We start from the raw sequence: 19,672 nt of genomic DNA on the forward strand, positions 1-19,672 counted from the left end.
CTGATCTTATCATTACACAGAAACTGCTCTCTCCAAAGTTAAAATCCAATGGTCTTTTCTCAATCCTCATTTTCCTTAGCCTTTCTACAGCCTTTGCCACTGCTGATCACTCTCTGCTTGAAATTCTCTTCTCTCTAGGTTTCGGGGATACCACTCTCTCCTGTTTTCCTACTACCTATGTAACCCCTCATTCTCTGTCTCCTTTGCTGGATCCTCCTCTAGATCATGTCTTCTAACCACAGATGTCCCTTAGGGTTCTGTCCTGGGCCCTTTTCTCTTTTTTTTCTATTCTACTTTACTTGGCATTCTCATAAGCTCCCATGGATTTAATTACCATCTTTTGCTGATGATTCTCAAATCTACGTATCCTGCCCCAATTTCTCTGCTGACCTCCAATTTTGTACCTCTAACTGCAGACATGTTGAGCTGGATGTCTAGGAGACATCTTAAACTCAATATATCCAAAATAGAACTCATTATCTTTCCCCTAAATCCTCCCCCCTCCTACTTTCCTTATTACTGTAGAGGGCAATGCCATTCTCCCAGTCCCCTCAGGCTAGCAGTCTAAGAGTCATCCTGGATTCTTCACTACCTCTCACTCCCCATATCCAAGTTGTTGCCAAGACCTGTTGATTTCACTTTTGCAATATCTCTCAAATACACCCCCTTCTCTTTTCTTACATTGCTGCCATTCTCATGTAGGCCCTCATCACCTCATGCCTGGACTATGGCAATAGCCTACTGGTGAGTCTGCCTGCCTCAAGCCTCTCCTTACTCCAGTCCATCCTCCATTCAGTCACTACAGTGATTTTCCTAAAATGTAGGTAGTCATGTCACCCACCCACCACCACTCCAGTCAGTAAACTTCATTAGCCTCCTATTGTTTCCAGAAGCAAGTAGCAAATGCTCTGTTTGGCAAAGTCCTTTATAACCTACCCAACTCTTCTACCTTTCCAGTCTTCTTACACCTTACTCCCTGACAGGTACTCTTTGATCCGGCGACACTGGACTCCTCGCCAACAAGACACTCTATCTCTTGGCTCCAGGTATTCTCTCTGGCTCTCCCCTATGCCTGGAACATTCTCCCTCCTCCACTCTGATTACTGATTTCCCTGGCTTCCTGTAAGTCCCAATTAAAATCACACCTTCCATAGGAAGCCTTCTCCAACCCCTTTTAATTCCACTACCTTCCTTCTCTTAATTATTTCCTATTTATCTTGTATATATCTTGCTCTCTATATATCTGTACGCATATAGCCTCACTCATTAGACTGTAAGCTCCCTGAGGGCAGCAACTGTCCTTTGGCTCATTTTGTATCCCCAGCACTTAGCACAGTGCCTGGCACATAGCAGGTACTTAATAAATGCTTGTTCACTGATTGATTTGTACGCAGCTAGTAACTATAGGAGGGAAGGCTTTGAATCCAGTTCATAAATAGAAAAAGGGAGTAAAAACTCAGGTCGCCTGCTTTCACAGCTCCATTGATTATAATATACTCACAAAGGAATTACTATCTTATTACTGAAGTCCTCTAAACAATTGATAGCTAGGTCTTATTTAGTATGAATAATGAATTTTCTGAAGTGGTCACAAAATTTTTAAATTCGCACTACGTATTTCCATTGAACTGAAACTAACCACAATATTTTACAGAATTATAACTTCGAAAAGTACAAATTTGAATACATGTGACCATTTCCCACACTAATCAGGACCTACCTGTATTCTTTGTTTTTACTATGCTGTCATTCTTATATTCAGTGGTTTAAATATGGGGTATAGCAAAAATATTAATAGCGGTTTAAGCTTTATTACCTCAAACATCTACTAAGAGTTTTTGGATATCCTGTATATGTACATGTACTCTGACTTAGTCAGATTCTTTCCTTGTTTTTCAACTCAGATCAACTCTCACAAATAGCCACTATGTGTAAAATGTCACCAGGAAATGTCTGTGTAAAGATGGTAAATGGAGAACTGAAAATGAGGCATAACTGGTATAGTGGAGGAACAGAACCAAAAGGAACTTGCAGAACATTTAATTCTTGCTCTAAATGATTTAACCAATTATATTCTTCATGTATTTTCTGGAAAAGATTTGACATTTGTAGGTCATTGAACACCAAGTCCAAAAGAAATCAATGTTTCATCTAAGGAAAGCAAAATTCTTTTATGACAACTGAGAATATCTAACCATGGAATGAAAAGTCTACTTTTTTGATTCCACATTTAATTGACCCTTTCTAATATAAAGTATGTTAGCCTGACAAATATTTCCCAGAATTTAAGAACCCACTGAAAATATTACCAACACAGGAAGCACTGGAAACCCCCTACTTTTTCTTCTCCCCACCATCCCCTAAAATAGTGAGGAACCCAACAATAAGCAATACTTGTTTTAAATTCATATGGAGGCATTTATCTGAAAGGCTTGGCCATATTATAGCTGATAATTCGATTCAATAAATATTTATTGAGTGTCTATTCCAAGACACTGTGAAATGTGAGCTGTTAATAGAAGCTGGGATAACATGAAAACCATCTCTTAATGACAGCAAACAAATGATTTCAGAAGCAATAAAGATTGCACACATGCCCAGTTATTAGTGTCATAATAACACCCTGGCTGCCCTACAATGCATTATATCAGAGTGATTATTTAAAATTCTGCTATACTATGGGAACAAACATCTCAAGGGGTCAACACGGTCAAGATGTCTTTTGGACTTATCTTTAACACCTAGGGAAATCACTGGCAAAGTGCCAGCTGATTTGAATAATTGGAACAACATCAGCATTGCCTCTGCTATTATCACATAAGAGCTAGAACTCTTATCCAGATTTACCTACAAATGATTAATAGTATTTATGATATTAATATACTAAATATGATTATTAAACACAAGTTTTAAGTAATGAGTAAATAAAGGAAATGGAGACATTAGATATCTCCATTTATAAAATATAACATTTAAGTAACATGCTTTGTGTAGAAAAAACTCATATATGATCCAAAATTATAAAAGATACTTCTCAAAGTAAGGGCATCTAGCTGATTATTGGTTGGAGAATTGTCAAATTAAAAAATTGTATTATTGTCCAATTAACATGTTTACTAAAGAATCAACAAAGTTTTAAAATTCTCTGTCATCTGGGGATTAGGAAGGCATGTGAGTTTAATGCAAAGAGGGGAAATGAATTAAACTATTGGATCAAAATATCATGGTCTATATTCATGCATAACTGTGGCAGGTGCCTTCATGGTCCCAAAGGGCATAATTGACTTATACTCATTTGCAGCTCCAGGCATACTATCTATCATGTTTGAGAAAACAGAGAATACCCACAATATGCCCTTAGATCATTTCCATTATCCCAAAAGATCATTTAGTTTGATCTGACTTTCTTCCCCCTGGACAGATTAACTTCTTTGTTAAAATCCACCCAAATCCAAAAAATTAGCAGCAAAACTTTGGTCAAATGTAAAGGTAGAGACTCTGTGTGATGTTCATTTTGCTACATCTGTTCCTTCATACATAGAAAGATTAATATCTCTCTGAAGCCAAGTTGATAAGGAACAAGTCTTAGATCTAATCCGTCAACTCCATACCATGAAACTTGAAAAGTCAAGTTCAGATCCAGAAATACTGATAAAAGATGAGTGAGAGTTTATTTCTGTTTACTTCAGTTTATACCCTTCTGCCAAAGATGATTTATAAGGCCAGAGAATCTCTTCATGGCAACGTGGGTATGTTGAAATGGGATCGGCTCATTTCTGACACATGAGATCTCTTGTCTAACATTTGCAGCTGCTGATACTTTTCCCTTTTGGCCTCACTGGAGAACCAGTTCAAACTTAAAGCCATGTGCTTTTCCCAACCCACATTCAGTTCTACCACTATTCTAAGTGGAAGTTATAAGCAGTAGCAAGATCCTCTGGAAGACTTTGTATCTAGAGCAATAGAAAGATCTCTTAGCCACTCCTAAAGTTCTCACTTACTACTTCAACTTAAAAAAACCTACAAAGCCTTCCATCCCTGGTTTATTCTGCCCTCCAAACCCCACCCCACGATCTTGCTTCTGTTCTCTCATCTGACAGAACTAGGCATCCTTCTTGTTCATCCGTGGTGTCATGATTCATGCAGCTGTTTCTAATTTTAGTCAGCCTGTCAAATGTGGAGAATGGTCAGAGATGTCTAAAGCCAACTGCTAAACTTGAGAGTATCAGAAGAGGGAACTGATAAGGGTATAGGCTGATGCCAGAGTCACCATATATTGGATTTACCAAAATAATTAATAATAATAATAACATTGTGGTGATTGAAATGAAAACATATTCATATGTTTAAAAAAGCACTATTGGAAAACCAGGGGGAATTTGGATTTCTAAGTGTTTGGTCTTTCTGTCCCTTCCCCTATCATTTTGGGGGTGCACTTTAGAGAGTTGACATTAGCAAGCACTTCCACAGAGGATATCTGGGCCAGTCTACATATGGAAAAAAAGCAACTGAAATCGGGTTACCTGACTTACTACCTCTAGAATCTATGATTTCATTGGTAGAGGTAAAAGCCCCTTTTACAGACTGTAGGATTATAGATCTGGAGCTGGAAGGGATCTCAGAAGCCAAGTCTAACCCTCTTATTTCACAAATGAGGAAATTATAGCTGAGAAAAGTTAAGTGGTTTGCCTAGGATGACATGGCCAGTAAGTATGGGAGGTGACATTTGACTCCAAGACCAGCATTCTCTCCACTGACCCACCCAGGTGCACACAAACCTTACCCCTCTCTACCTTACCAAATAGTCTTCGTGAGAGGCTGTGGATGTAGTAAAAGCTCTTCATCTGGTGGCCATTTTTCTTATGAGGAGAGGAAACATAGCATAGTCTAGTGAATGTGATGTACTGAACTAGGAATTAGGAAAACCTGGGTTTAAATTTTGCTTCTGATAATTACTGGATATTACTGTTGTTCAGGCATGTCTGACTCTTTGTGACCTCATTTGGGGTTTTCTTAGCAAACACACTGTAGTGGTTTGCTATTTCCTTCTCCAGCTCATTTTACAGATGAAGAAACTGAGGCAAACAGGGCTAAATGACTTGCCCAGGGTCACACAGCTAGTACGTATCTGAGGCTGAATTTGGATTCAGGTCTTCCTGACTCCAGGCCCAGCTCTTTACCCACTGATACATCCACTAGCCTCTTACTGGATGTGTGACCGCACATAAGTATGGTCACCTCTGTGAGTCTCGATTTCCTCATCTGTAAAATGGGTGACATGATACCTATAATACCTATCTCACAAGATTTTCTCAAGGTGTAGATGAGAAAGTACATAAAAGAACACTGGAAAATTGAAAGTACCACATAAATGTCAGTTATTATTATGAGTCTTTCCAAATTTAGTTGTTTCAGTCATAGAACTAGAGACATAGGGTCCATTTCTAGACCAAAGTTTGAGGACTTAACAGTTTGATAGATACTCTCAGAGTTAACACTGTTAAAATAGACTTCAGGGAACCAAGGTCATTGTCACTCTACAACAAAGAATCAGTAGGATTTTAATGGAATAAGTACATTTTATAGGGAGATGACTAGGAAAAAAATGACAGTTATTACTTTAAAATTATAATCCTTTTCAAAATAAGTCAGAGTCAGATATTAGCCTCTGAGTCTGTTGAAAATAAGTAGACTGAGACAGAAACAATTAACAAAGATTGAAGTGAAGTTTGCATTTCTTTGGTTTGCCGGACCTGGATGGAAGTAACCCTGGTATACAAATCCTGGCATTTATAGGCAGTGCGTGGCTACAATCCATTTGTATAGGCAACAGAGGACATTTTTCATGAGAGAAAATGCATCAAAATAGCCAACTATTTTACTATAACTGCCCCTGGGCACCACTGTAAAATCTCTATAACTTCAGTGCCTCAGACCCCTCTCCTTTTTATAAGGCCTTTCTTCCTTTCAAATCCTTTTCTGTCCTTGTCTTTCTGAGGCGGGCTCCTCTCCATTAGCCCACTGTTGTCTATATCTAACTAAAGAAAAGCTTTCTGATAAAATTAGTCATTCTAGGGATTAAGGGAGTGTGTGTGTTCTATTCTAGCCACAGGATCATGGTTTAGAACTAGAAGGGACTCTTAGAGACCAGCCAGTCTATGCTTCTCATTGGGCTCAGAGTGAATGTAAATGGTAATTGTTTCTCTTTTGGCCAGAAACCCTGAGGGTCTTTCCCTCCCAGACTGATTTTTTTTTGATTAGGTAAAAGAGGCCATTCCTTGGATTATTTCTTACTTGGCCTTAATTACTGAATGGGCACTGCCTCAGTCAAAGTAAGAACTGGAAAAGACCTTAGTTTACAAAGGCCAAGATCTCCCACTGCATCTTGGGCCATCTCCAGTCATCCTGACTCTGTCCACTGGACCTAGATGGCTCTGGAGGAGAAAGTGAGGCTGGTGACTTTGTGAGTCATGGCATCACCTTCCTGATGTCATGGACCTCTTCAAGAACAAAAGACGAACAACTCACAACAAAACTAGCACCAACCTCCTAGGGTCGTTGTGAGGATCAAATGATTTTAACATATGTAAAACATTTTTCAAACCTGACATGCTTTTTAAAAGTTAACTATTGATATGGTTCTTTTAATTTTGTTAATAATAAAATATCATTTGAAACACTGAAATTCCAAGTCCAGTATCTTATTAACTGTGCCACTGTGGCCTCAGGTGCTTTTCTAAGTATGAACATTTTAAAAGAGGAAATTGAGAAAGAGACAGTGCTGCTCAAAGTTCAGGTATCAAAGCAGGAGATATCTTGGGGCCTTTAGGAGCCCTTTCCTTCTTCCCCTCCCCTCCTATTCCTTTCTTTCAATACTAACTCTCGTCTAGCAGTCTACCATTCCCAACCTGCAAATTATAGACCATTGAGTCAGTCATAGCAGTATAATGTTTAGGGTAAAAGACACTTTTCCTGTATCAGTAGTTCTAAAGGGGGCTATTTGGAAAGAAAAGACAGTAGTTTTTTTGTTTTTTTTTTAGTAACTTGGGGCAGCAATTTATCACAGTAATTCAAACATTTTAGTAATTGAAGAAGATTTTATGTTGATTAGGGTTCACCTTGATCATATGGGTCAGAAAACTAAAGTTAGTTTCAGTAAAACTATATGTATCTGGATCTTTGGGAAAATAATTCTGAATAGCCGTGTTTTCTGAATAAGCTAAATTCTTGTCCCATTAAGCATCTAAAACAGTTTGTATTCCACTCATTTTCTTTAGGTTTCTTCAGAAAAATCTTCTAACACTATATCACCTACCTCCCTGAGTTATTAAGCAGAATATGCTGTCAACAATTTAACCTGTTCTCAACGATTAGAATCATCAAGATGCATACTCATCATTGGACCGGGCTCATTTGTCCCTTCGCTAAATGGCACCATGCTACTGTTCGTTTTCAGGCCCTATAGGATTTTTTCTCTACTAACATGCTATGCCAATGCCTGAGAATGACTTTGAAGTACTTCTGTAGTCTCAAGAGGTATGCAAAGCTTAGACACACCCTGCCCAGCTGGAAATGATTTGAGTACAGGCTAAATGGTGACCGTCTTATCATCTGAAAAATAGCATAGTTGATGGATTTTCCCCCTCTGGCCACAGAAAAACATATAATACTTATAATAGCTAGCATTTATGTAATACCTTAAGGATTGCAAAGCACTTTATAAATATTATTTTATCCTCACAACAACTTAGGGGGGTCCTATTATGGTCTTCATTTTACAGATGAGGAAATGGAGACAAACAGGTTAAGAGACTGGTCTAGGGACATATGAGTAATAAATATCAATGGCTGGATTTGAGGGTTTGCAAAAAGAAAGCCTCAAGTTTGTTTGAATTGCATACACAATAATTACAAGTAGGCCCTGAGTGAATGGCCTGAGAGACTCCCCTATATGTAAATTTCACTCATAGCACATAGGCATAGATGCTGTGGTTTCCATTTTGGGCTGCTTAGAGGACTTTTAGAAACGTCTTTATTCCCTGGTTCTCATCCAAGTTCCAGACAGAAGAGCTCCAGACAGGTAACATATTATTAATATTGTTATTATTAGTGAACAATTTAAAAGTTAGATGATATGTGTCTAAAAGTAATTGCCCAGAATAATTATTTTTTTAATGTATATGTCATTGATCAGGGACATATGTCATCAGGGACATATTAACCATGTTGGGACCATGGAAAATTCCATTAGCATCATGCAAATGTAAAGGTTACTTTTGAGGGGGTCAGTATATGATGAAAACAGGCTTCAAATCAACTTAGAAAATCAATTTAGAAATTTAACAAATAAGTGACCAAACTAGAACAGTCAGTGTGGTCATAGAAAGGATACTTAGCAGGAAAGACTGGGTTCTAGTTCTGGCTTTGACATTGGATAACTCTGGATAAGTTCCCTTCCTGGGCCTCAGTTTCCTTATCTGTAACACAAAGAGGGTGGTAGGAGATGATCTCTAAGATCCCTCCCAGCCTCACCAACCCATGATTTCATGACTTCTTTCATATGGTACAACGGACTGTTAACCTGTGCCTTTGATGGGGCAGCTAGGTGCTACAGTGGATAAAGAACTGGGTCTGGAGTCAGGAAGACCTGAGTCTAAACTTAACTATGTTTGCCTTAGTTTTCTCATCTGTAAAATAAGCTGAAGGAAATGGCAAAACACTCCTGTATCTTTTCCAAGAAAACCCCAAATGGGGCCACAAAGAGCTGAATGAATGATGGAACATTTTGTCATTTGCTGCAGATTGCCAGACACACACACAAATCTACAACGATATTCAAAGCTTATGTGCAAATATATATTCTAGGGTGAAATGAAAAAAAATATTAAACCCACCCTATCTCTCAGACTTAGGACTGAGCTTTATAATGTTTGAGGTACACACAAAGGTGATAGTAATTTTCTAAGTCATACTATACAACTGTGGTTAAAAAGTCTATCATCTTTTTACATTAAATCAGATAAAGGGAGTTGCTTATTAGTTTGCTGTTGTTGCTTTGCCTCTAAAGGGCATCACATCATACTTCCACAAATGCACTATTTTAAACCCCTTGAACAATTTACTCTCCCCAAACCCAATGTGGTCTCCCTTTGTGGTTGTGGTTGAGTCATTTCAGTCATGTCTGAATCTTCGTGACCGCATTTGGGATTGTCTTGGCAAAGATTCTGGAGCAGTTTGTCATTTCTTTCTGCAGTTCATTTGACAGACGAGGAACTGAGGCAAATAGTGTTAATTGACTTGCCTAGGGCCACACAGCTAATAAGTATCTGAAGCAGGATTTGAACTCAGGTCTGCCTGACTCCAGGGCTGGCACTGTATCCACTGATCCACCTAGACACCTATAGTCTCCCTTTAGCATAGTTTAAGCCAGTCTAATTAAGAGTGTGTAAATTGATTTTGGCACAGTATGACCAGTCTGATCTCTGAAATAACTAACTACATTATGCTATAGACTGACAAAAGGTAGAATATGAAAATGCATTGAGAAGATGAGTGATTTATGTCTTAAGGAAAGAAAGAGAGACCATGTGCACAAGACCCAACTGGATCCCATTTCCAGAGAGATGCTGAGAGAAGAGTATCCCGAGGACTGTGATTAGCCCACTGACAAGTGTGTTGGTGGTCAATTAGTGTTCCTGTAAACATAATTTGTGAAGGGTTTTCGACACCTTGGCAGCCAAGCAATGTATAGCACTTATTCTTTCTATTAAGTTCTGTAGCTAACTTAATAAAATGGTAGGCTGCTGGGTAAGGAACCGAACATTATCATTTTATATAGTACCCTGTCCTCTGTAAATAATGATAAAAATTAGTTCAATAAAAATTTGTGTTTTACTTAGTGTTTCAAGTACCCCAGATGTAAGTGTAATAATAATGTCTGTATGCCAAGCACTACCATCTATTGCATTGTGGAATTCAGCTGTTCCTTGCTATTTTGAGTTCCATAACAGAAAACATAACAAGTACTCATTATTTAGACTAAGGAGCACTGGAAATATACCTTACAATTATTTTTCCATTAAGCCTGTATTAGGTTGAAAAGCCCAGGGAGCAGATGCTGTTTTACACAGCAGCTACATATGTTTATGGTGAGAATCAAATCTACCCTAATTTATTGCATTTTTACTTAGGTTCTTCTCTTTTTGTTAACAATATAACACCAGAGCCCATAGGGACAATGTCCTCCCATTTTGGTACATTCATGCCTTTGCCTGGAATTTACTCCTTCTTCATAGCAGCTTGTTGAAATTCTCTGTCTATAGCCGTGATCTTAGATGCCATTTTCCTCTGAAACCTCTCTTGATCTACTCCTCCCCCTAGGCAAAAATGATCTCTACCACTAGCTGTGTGACCTTGGGCAAGTCACTTAACCCCAATTGCCCTGCCTTCCCTCTTTCCCCCCCAAAATGATCTCTACTATGTGCACTTTTCCTGGTGAATTTTGTCCTTAATCATCCTGCCTTACATCGTACTTATTTGTGTATGCACTGTTTTCCACATCCAATCGGGTTGTTCCCTGAAGGCAGATATTGAGCTGCTGTCGTTCTGCATCTTTGTATACTCAGCTTCTATCAGGCCAGTACTGGGCCCTGTTTTGTTGGTTCAGACCACCTGTGATTCCATTGGTTCAGGAAGCATCCAAATTGCATATAAGTTTCATCTCTAAGTTCAGAACTCAATTCACTGATGCATATCAGAAACTGCCCTATGTTAGTGTCTTAAGGAATTGTCCAGGGCACTGAGAGATTCCCTAGGGTCACTTGGCCTGTAGGTATCAGAGGTGAACTTTGAAGACAGATTTTCCTGATTCTGAAGCTGGCTTCTCTCAATAAATACTTAATCGAATTATCATCCACCATATATTCTTAGGTCATCTCTGTGTCTGGCTTTACTTGTACTCTTCCCCCTGCCTGGATTATCTTTCTCTTATTAGGCCTTCTTAAAATCCAAGATAATGTCACTTCCTCCAAAAAGCCTTCCCCAACTAACTCAACTACGGTGGCGTTTCCCTTACTCTAAATTCCTTCAAAACTTATATAACAATTTATAATTACATAGCACTTTACAAAGCTTTTTTTCTACCAACAGCCCTGTGGATTAAGTGATAAAAACATCATCCTCATTTTTATATGAAAAAGCTGCATCTTACCAAGATAAAGCAACCTCATACCCAAGACCTCATAACATTTGAAAACCCTGGGTGTTATGAAATCAGGTCTTCTGTGTTGACCACTCTGTCCACAATATTCTGCTTTCTCCCCAAGTAGAGTCTATACTATAGAAACATGAACTTGCTTACAGTTGCCTTACAATTACAACTTACAACTGCCTTACAATTGTCTTTGTTTTACATGTATATGTTTTGATTCTCCAACTGTTATTAGAGTTCTAGGACTATATCCTTTTTAATTGCAGAGCACCTTGTAGAGTGCACAGAAGGGGTACTTAATAGATGCTTGGTTCATTAATAAGCTATTCAGAGTAGAGTGGAAAGAGAACTTCTTTGAATGTTAGGAGATATAGGCTTAAATTGTGTCTTCCCTACTTGCTAGCTTTGTGACTTTGTTACAGCCGGGTGACATCTTTAAGCCTTAATTTCTTTATATAGTTAACAAGTTTATTGGACAAGATGATATCCAAGGTTTCTTGCAACTCTAAAATTCTAAAGTTCCATGATAATTTTACCTCCAATTAAACTAAGCAATGCTAGGACTGCTGTTCCATTAGCAAATGAAGTGACAAATAAGACTAAATTTGTAAATTAGCTGTTGAATGACAGCCAAACAGCAATGCTCAATATACCTGCCACTCACCCAAGATGGACAGAACAAGTGCAAACAAAAGAATTCTCTAGCCCAACCTACCCTGTTATATCATTCAGTGCTAGAGATAACACTAGGACTGATACGATCAGCTGCCCCACCTTTTTCTGTCTCTAGTCTAGGAACACAGAGTAAAACCCTCCAGTTAGACCACAGAACCAGCTGTGGACTATTCTTTGGTAGAAGGCCAGTCATCCTTGATATCACATGGCTGGCTAATCTAGAGAAACTTCTGACATCCCCAGAAGCTATCTTTGTGGCTTCTGGAAAGGTTTTCCACCCAGAAGTTATAGCCTTGTAAATAGAAGTACTGAATCTGGGAAACCATCAGCTAGACTCAGCTCCACAAATGACACAACTTGGCTAGTCTCTCCACAGAACAAAAAGAGATTGAGTTAAGGGCATCTGAGGGTAGTCCTACTTAGGTCATCAGTAAATTCAGAAATGCCTTGCTTGACCATCTCTGAAGGATTAGGAATAACCACTTTTGTACAATAAAGACAATGATGAAGAAGGAATGAGTCATAGAATCACAGAATTTGAAAGTCAGAAGGGACTCAGCAGCCATATAATGTGACCCTGAGTAGAGGAAAGTGATTTTGTTCGGGGACAAGGGATCATAAGGCCGTATTAGAAAAAATAATGACAAAAAAAATGCTTCCCCAACTGCCCTAGTCAAGATGTATGAGACTGTAGTCCTGTTTTAGAAATAAGCTGGAATCCCTGGGTGTTTTCTTTAACACAGCATTGCAAGTTCTTACTAAGAAAGAAAATGTTAGCTGCGGACTATAACTTGGGGGCACCCAGAAGACCCAATTATTACATCTCTGGATAGCAGAGGGACTATATTTAATAACTCACAGCCCCAAACTAGCACACTTGTCTCAGTCCCAAAGCTATATCTCCTGGGTTACAAAAAAGGATAGCAAAGCTCTACGATCATTTGCACAGGACTGAAATAAAAATAGTTGTCAGATCTCCATTCCTGTTTCCCTCCTGTTGTTCTGGATCTAGAAGGGAAGGGGCCACATTCTCTCTCTCATGCCATGTTCAAGTCATGATCATTTTATAGGACATGCACCTGCCTGAAATCTAAAACCACAGGGCTAATTATGCTGTGGGTAATGGTAAGTGGGTATTCCCTGCATTTTGGAACTAGGCCACTGCTAAGTGACTGATTTTTCTTGCCATATTACTATGAGACGACAGTTTCTGATAATAGTTTTGGATCTATAATTAATAGGATAAAATAGGATAGTATGGATTAGAGCAGGGCTTTCTTTTTCCTCAAGGGATGGAAAGTAACAAAACTCAGAAGTACTCAATCCAGTGGCCCACCCTGGTACAGGCATATGCCTCACATCCTAATCTGTGCCATTGTCTGGTTGTACCCAGGAAACCATATGAAGCTGAGAGGTTGGAGTAAGAGGGGGAAGGGAGGGGTGGAATCCAGCTCATTCTCCTACGTGTGACAGCAAGCTTGGGGCGGGGGGCACTATTCAAGGTCTTCTTAAGAGACCTTGGCTAAGTTGAATAGATTTTCTGGAATTTACTTTCCTTTTCATAAAGAGGCGTCTGGATAAACTGAAGCACAGAATCATAGATTTAAAGCCAAAAGGAGAATTCTAGCTCAAATCCTGTGATTGTATATGTGTGTGTGTATGTGTGTAAGACAGACAGACCAACAGAGACAGAAAAACAGAGACAGAGGGAAAGACAGAGACAGAGAGATTGAGACAGAGAGACATAGAGAGGAGAAAGAGACAGAGAGAGAGACAGACAGACAGACAGATAGGAGACAGAGAGAGACATACAAAAGAGAGACAGAGAAACAGAGAAAGAGACAGACAGGAGACGAACAGACAGATAGGCAGGCAGATGGACAGACAAAGACAGAGAGAAACAGAAAGAGAGAGAGACAGAAAGAGAGAAACAGACAGACAGAGTGGAGAGACAGAGGAGAGAGAGACAGAGAGACACAGACAAAGACAAAAAGAGACAGAGACAGAAGACAGACAGACAGAGATGAGACAGACAGAGAGAGAGAAAGAGAGAGATAGAAAGAGAGAAACAGACAGAGTGGAGACAGAGAGCGAGACAGACAGACATAGACAGAGACACAGAGACAGAGAGACAGAGACTGACAGAGACAAAGAGACAGAGACAGAGTCGGAGAGAGACAGAGAGGAGAAAGAGAGAGACAGAGATAGACAAAAAGAGACAGCAAGAGACAGAGACAAAGAGACAGAGAGAGACAGTGAAGAGGGAGGGTCAAGGAAAGGGAATAGAGGCTCTTTTGTGGCCTATTTTACTGGGATACATTTGTTTTGCTGGGGAAAAAAAGCACTGAATTTGAGTAAGATCACACATTTGACCTTGTTGATCATAGGAATGAAGATTTAAGGAACCTTAGAAACCACCTATTCTACTCTTGTTTTACAGATGAGGAAATGAAGGGTTAGAGAAGAGAAAAGCTGCCCAAAGTCACACTGATAGTAACTGGCATGCTGTCCACTGCATTTTGTGACTCAGTATCTTTCCAAAGAACACTGACTAATTTACCCAAAATTATACAGTCTCTATACTGAACTTCACTGATTTCCATATCCAGCTGCATTGCTGATGACATAGGATCCTAGAATTTAGAGTTAGCAAAGATGTTAGAGGGATAAGTTCAGCACCTCTCTTCCAGGGAGCCATCTTTAAAAGAAATCTATATACTCTAGTTAGAAGCCATTTCAGAATCAGTGCCCAAAACCACAACCAAAGATTCTGTTCTGAACTGCTGTTTCCTCTACACAAGAAGACATTCCCATCATCCAAGCTTAAAAGAAGCTCAGATTCCCCAAACCCAGAGGCTACTACTGCTCAATGGATAAAATCCACTGGTAACAAGGAAGCCACCCACTGGCACAGCGGACATAGATGAGGAATAAATAAACACCAAGCAGAAGCCAGTGTTAGTGCATAGCCTAGCTTTTGGTCATTTATCGCTTCTTTCCACCAGACCTCATTTATCTCTTCTTTAGTAGAGCAGTACTGTAAAATGCGGGTCAGCTCCTCCTCGTACTTGTTGGCTTTGGAGTGCCAGGCCATACTGTCACCTTGGAGTATTTGAAGCTGCTGCTGGAGAGTCTTTGCAGAAATATTAAAGCAGGTCTAGAATTGAGAGAGAGAAAAAATGACAGAAAGGAAAAAGATCAAACAGTAACGAGAGGAGTGAAATATGACGTTTCTAAATGACACCATTGTTGTTTTTAAATAAAATGACTTCTGATTTGCCCTAACTGTAGCTTATTAAAATACAATTGTTTCAGAGAGAAGCCACCATCCAATATTGGAAATGCTAACAATTACGTTCCCAGCCCTGAAGCTCTACGTTCAGACCATTTGTTCATCAGATCCGACCATCTCAGAGACACCATTCATTATTGGGTATAATCTATCCTTCAAAAGGCATAAAATATGCATTAGAAAACTTGGTTCTTACACTATCATTTTCTTGTCATCTCCAACTTAACCTTAGGTTTGTTATGCATGTCTCCAATCTTTGCTCAGAAGCTGCAAGGCCAAATTACAGATGCAGATTGAAGGACAATTTACATTATTTGTACAAAGTAAGAGTCCTGCACCTTTTTCTCCCTTCTGCTAAAATCTCTAAGAAAATAAATTTTTCCAAGAGGATAAGCTTTCCCTAGAAATGGGTCTTCTTAGAGTAGGGATTGAACCTACCAACAGGAATAGCAATTTTTTCTATCAATGCCTTTTGGGTTTTTCTTTGTAGGGGGTGAGGGTTAAGGGGGTAATGCTTTAGGTACACTGTACCCATGTAGCCCAATGATAGCTTTAAAGCAACTGTCAGCAAAGAATCCATGATGACTCTACTAATGCTGTAATGGAATGTGGCCTTTTTCTCCTCAAGAATTCTAAGAAAGGAAGAAAGGGTTTTTTTTAATTAATTGGAGTCTAGTGTTTTATTCATTATAGTTTTGAGTTAGTTTTCCTCCTGTCAGCTCTTCTGTTGCTATTATTAGAACATTATAAAGCAGATCAGATATCACAGAGGAAGGAACTAGCGTTCCAGCTTAGTGCCTGGAAATAAGGAGGCCTGAATTCTAACCCTGGCTCTGCTACTAACTAGATGTGTTCTGCTGGGATGTCACTTCCCCCTCTAGGTCTCAGTTTCTTCATCTGTCAAATAAAGGTATCGAACTCTATGTTTTTAATATAAGGAACTATCTGCAATGTTCAGGGATTCCAGTACCTATACATTTCATTTTCTGATTTCTATCTTTTTAGTTTGTCTCTTTTGCCACAGAGTGAAATGGGGGGACAAAAGAAACAATTCTATCAATAACTATAGGTTATAATGTAGAACTGTGTTACAGTAGGTTTTTAGCCATCAGGGGCACTGCTTTTATATTGTAGTCCAACTCCCAGCTACAATTAGGTAAACTGATGTCTTTCTTCCCGATTGCTTACCGGTTGCTGCACTGCTGAAATGATGTCCATTCCCAAGAAAAGGGCCAATTTATAAAGACGTTCTATGTGAGCCTGCTTTTCTTGAGAACCAGAGAGGAGAACTTTAGCATGGAAGGTGTCATCCCATTCAAGCACTGGCTCAAGAAGCTCCACTTCTAATTTGGTGAGACTTTCCAGCTGAAATGCAGTGGATTAACAATTACACAACAAAGCTTACAACATTTTTCACTTTAATTTTTTTTTAACTAGTGAGTTAAAATTCTACCAATCACTTCCCTAGTTATCAGTGTCATCACTACAATTAATTAATTGCTATTAAGTGCCACATTAATAATAGTTTGTTACTATATAATTGTCACAAGATAAAATAATTACCTTTTAATACCATATTAATAATAACTCTATAAGTACTTAAATGACTTTAGAGGAAGAAGGGAACACTGTATTCTGGGGTGGTTGGAAAAAATTCAATTTAGAATTTAATATTCAGATAAGAGGAGAAAAGGGAAAAGAGCACTCCTAGGAGGGGTATATATGCATGTATGTGTGTGTGTACATGTGTGTGTGTATATATATATATATATATATATATATATATATATACAGAAAGGCACAGAAATGGACATGTGAATGACATGGCAAAGTCCAGTTTGGCAAGAGTGAGGGTTTCCAGAGGGCATTATCTAAGTGTGTTCTAGAAACTCTTTCTTTAGGGCGATGTCAAAGTGTGTTCTAGGAACTCTTTGGATCCCTGAGGCTCTTTCAGGCGACCTGTGAAGTCAAAACTATTTTCAAATTCATATTAAGATCTTTTAATATCCAATATAGTAGATATCAAGGGATATATCTTACAGAAAACTCTTTGCGGAGGGCCCTCGATAATTTTTAAGAATATAAAGAAGTCCTGAGACCAAAAAATTTGAGAATCATTGCATTAAGGGAAAGTCTTAATGAAAGAGAAATTCTAGAGAGGACTTTGAGGACATGTTATAGAATGCCCCAGATGTCAGCTTGATAGTTTAGATTTTCCTCTGTAGAAAAGTCATTAATGGCATTTTTGGTTAAATTAATATTTGTTCATTTTCAGAAAAATAAAGTCTAAAACATAAGTGTTGTAATTCTTACTTCTTCCTTGACTCGATGGAATCTGACTGCCTTAGAGAGTATATTCTCATAATCTTGAAGTCTCTCTTTCTGCTTCTGGTGAAGTTGAGTGAGCTCCTTCACCTGTTGAGTCTTCTCCTTTACAGGGGCTCCTTTGAGGTTTAACACTTCGAATACTTTTAGAATGTAGCAGACCTCAGCATCCAGTTGCTAGAAAATGAGAGAAGCAATAAAATGAATCCAGTTTTTGGAAAGCCTCTTATTTTATACTTAATCGTGTAACTATCTTAATAAGGCATATCTGTCCCTAAAATTAAATGAACTAAAGATTTTTCTAAGGGCAGATCAAAAAAAGTTACAATGGGCAAAGATGCCATTTATCATAGTATAGTCATATATTAAGTGTGTTATGACGCATAGGAAACTAGGGGAAAGGAGTCACCTCTAACTGCTTTGAGATCACACTGTTTATTTTAGGAATGGCCAAAAAGTCTTCATAAGGTGACAATCACATACTAGCTAACAGCAGCTGAGAGTTTTTATTCATTGACAAATGAAATAACATAATCATGCTTAACATTAAGTACAGACAAATGCCAGATAATAAAACAGGAAAATTAAACAAGTATAGGAAAGTATTTGCCACATACAAGTATGGCAGAAACATTAGACTGACTCAGTAGCTGAGCAGCAATTTTGAACTGTTACTTAAAAGGCAAGGACACTAGGATTCATAAATAGCACACAATACCCAGAAACCAAAAAGTGTTCTCCCATTGTAGTTAGCACTAGTCAGATCAAAAACTCAGAAGAATGGCCAGTGCCTTAGGTATGAAACTGGTGAGGGCTGAGGAACTTGAGGAGAATTTGAAAACTACCTCCCCAAAAAGTTTACCAGCCTTAGAAATAGGTGGTCAAAGGTTGAAGAAACTAGGAATCTAAAACTTCAAAAGCCAGATTAATAATAATATCTGAATCTTAATCAAAAATATTTATCAAGCCCCTATTATGTGCATTACCCTGTGGAGGTTTATAGCAAATAGCATCATAGCATCTTTAGGTCAGGTGGGACTCAGAGGTCATCTAGTCCAGAGGTGGGAACCTGGGGCCTTGAGGCCACATGTTGCCTTCTAGGTCCTCAAGTGCAGCCTTTTGACTGAATCCACGTTTTATAGAACAAATCTTTGTGTTAAGGGGGATTTGTTCAGTCAAAGGGCTACATTTGAGGACTTATTGGACCACATGTGGCCTCAAAGCAATAGGTTCCCCACCCACGTACCAATCTATACCTGAACGAGAATCTCCCCTACAAAATACCCAGTACTTAACAAACCTTTGTTTGGAGTTCTCTAAGGAGGGGGAATACACTGCCTCCCAAGGGAGTCCATTGTACTTTTTGATAGTATTTGGAGAAAATTGGAGTTGGGCTTGGAAGAAAGAGTGAGATTTAGGTAAATGAAGAAAAAGAGGAAGGGAGGAATACTTAAGAGCACTATCAAGTCTCCTCTAGGCTAACCATCTCTGGTTCATTTATATGGCATAACCTCAAGGCAATCAACCTAACTTCCTTTCCCTGGAAGTTCTCCAGCTTCTCAATGAGATTCCTAAAATGTGATATAGTGTTTATAATCCCAGTGAGATAAGAAATTAAACACATATAAAAAATGATATAGAATGAAATTTCAAATATATGGCATATGCAATTAATATTTAGGATAAGAAGATATCACTGATAACTGACACAGTCCAAGATGATTTTAAGGAACGTGTGAGATTTTTTTAGTAGTCCTTAAAGAGTGGATATGGATGAAAGGGCCTGGAATTCCAGGTAGGGTAAACAATTTGAACAAAGGTTCAGAAACAGAAATGAGAGCAAGGGGTGATAGGGGAACAGTGAACAGGTTAAGTTGGCAAGAGTGAAAGGTAATGCTGAAAAATAAAGTTGGACCTATGCTAGAGAGGGCCTTGAATTCCAAGCCATCTCACTTTTTCTTATAATAAAATGAGAAACACTGAAAGTTTTTGAACAGAGTGGTGATACAATTAAAGGATTATTTTTAAAAGATCAATCTGACCCAGATTAATCTGATGGCTTGTGAAGAGTGCATTGCAGCACAGAGAGATAAGAGGCAGGGAGAAAGAACATTCAGCTATTGCAAGAGATTGGCACAGTGTCATACAAGGGGATAGTGGAGGCAGCGGAA

General features: G+C 38.7%; 1 protein-coding gene across 1 annotated transcript in view; it reads right to left on the minus strand.

The window, feature by feature from the left end:
• CCDC141 (coiled-coil domain containing 141) overlaps positions 1 to 19,672 on the minus strand; it is a 294,918-nt gene that overhangs the window by 67,250 nt on the left and 207,996 nt on the right. Inside the window, exons 16-18 of the mRNA XM_036743398.1 lie at positions 17,490 to 17,678; positions 16,365 to 16,541; positions 14,892 to 15,041 (exon numbers count right to left, since the gene is read on the minus strand). Of these exons, the coding sequence (XP_036599293.1) occupies positions 14,892 to 15,041; positions 16,365 to 16,541; positions 17,490 to 17,678 (516 nt within the window). The remainder of the gene's footprint in view (positions 1 to 14,891; positions 15,042 to 16,364; positions 16,542 to 17,489; positions 17,679 to 19,672) is intronic.

This window comes from Trichosurus vulpecula, chromosome 2, assembly GCF_011100635.1.
Source record: "Trichosurus vulpecula isolate mTriVul1 chromosome 2, mTriVul1.pri, whole genome shotgun sequence".
Lineage (NCBI taxonomy): Eukaryota > Metazoa > Chordata > Mammalia > Diprotodontia > Phalangeridae > Trichosurus > Trichosurus vulpecula.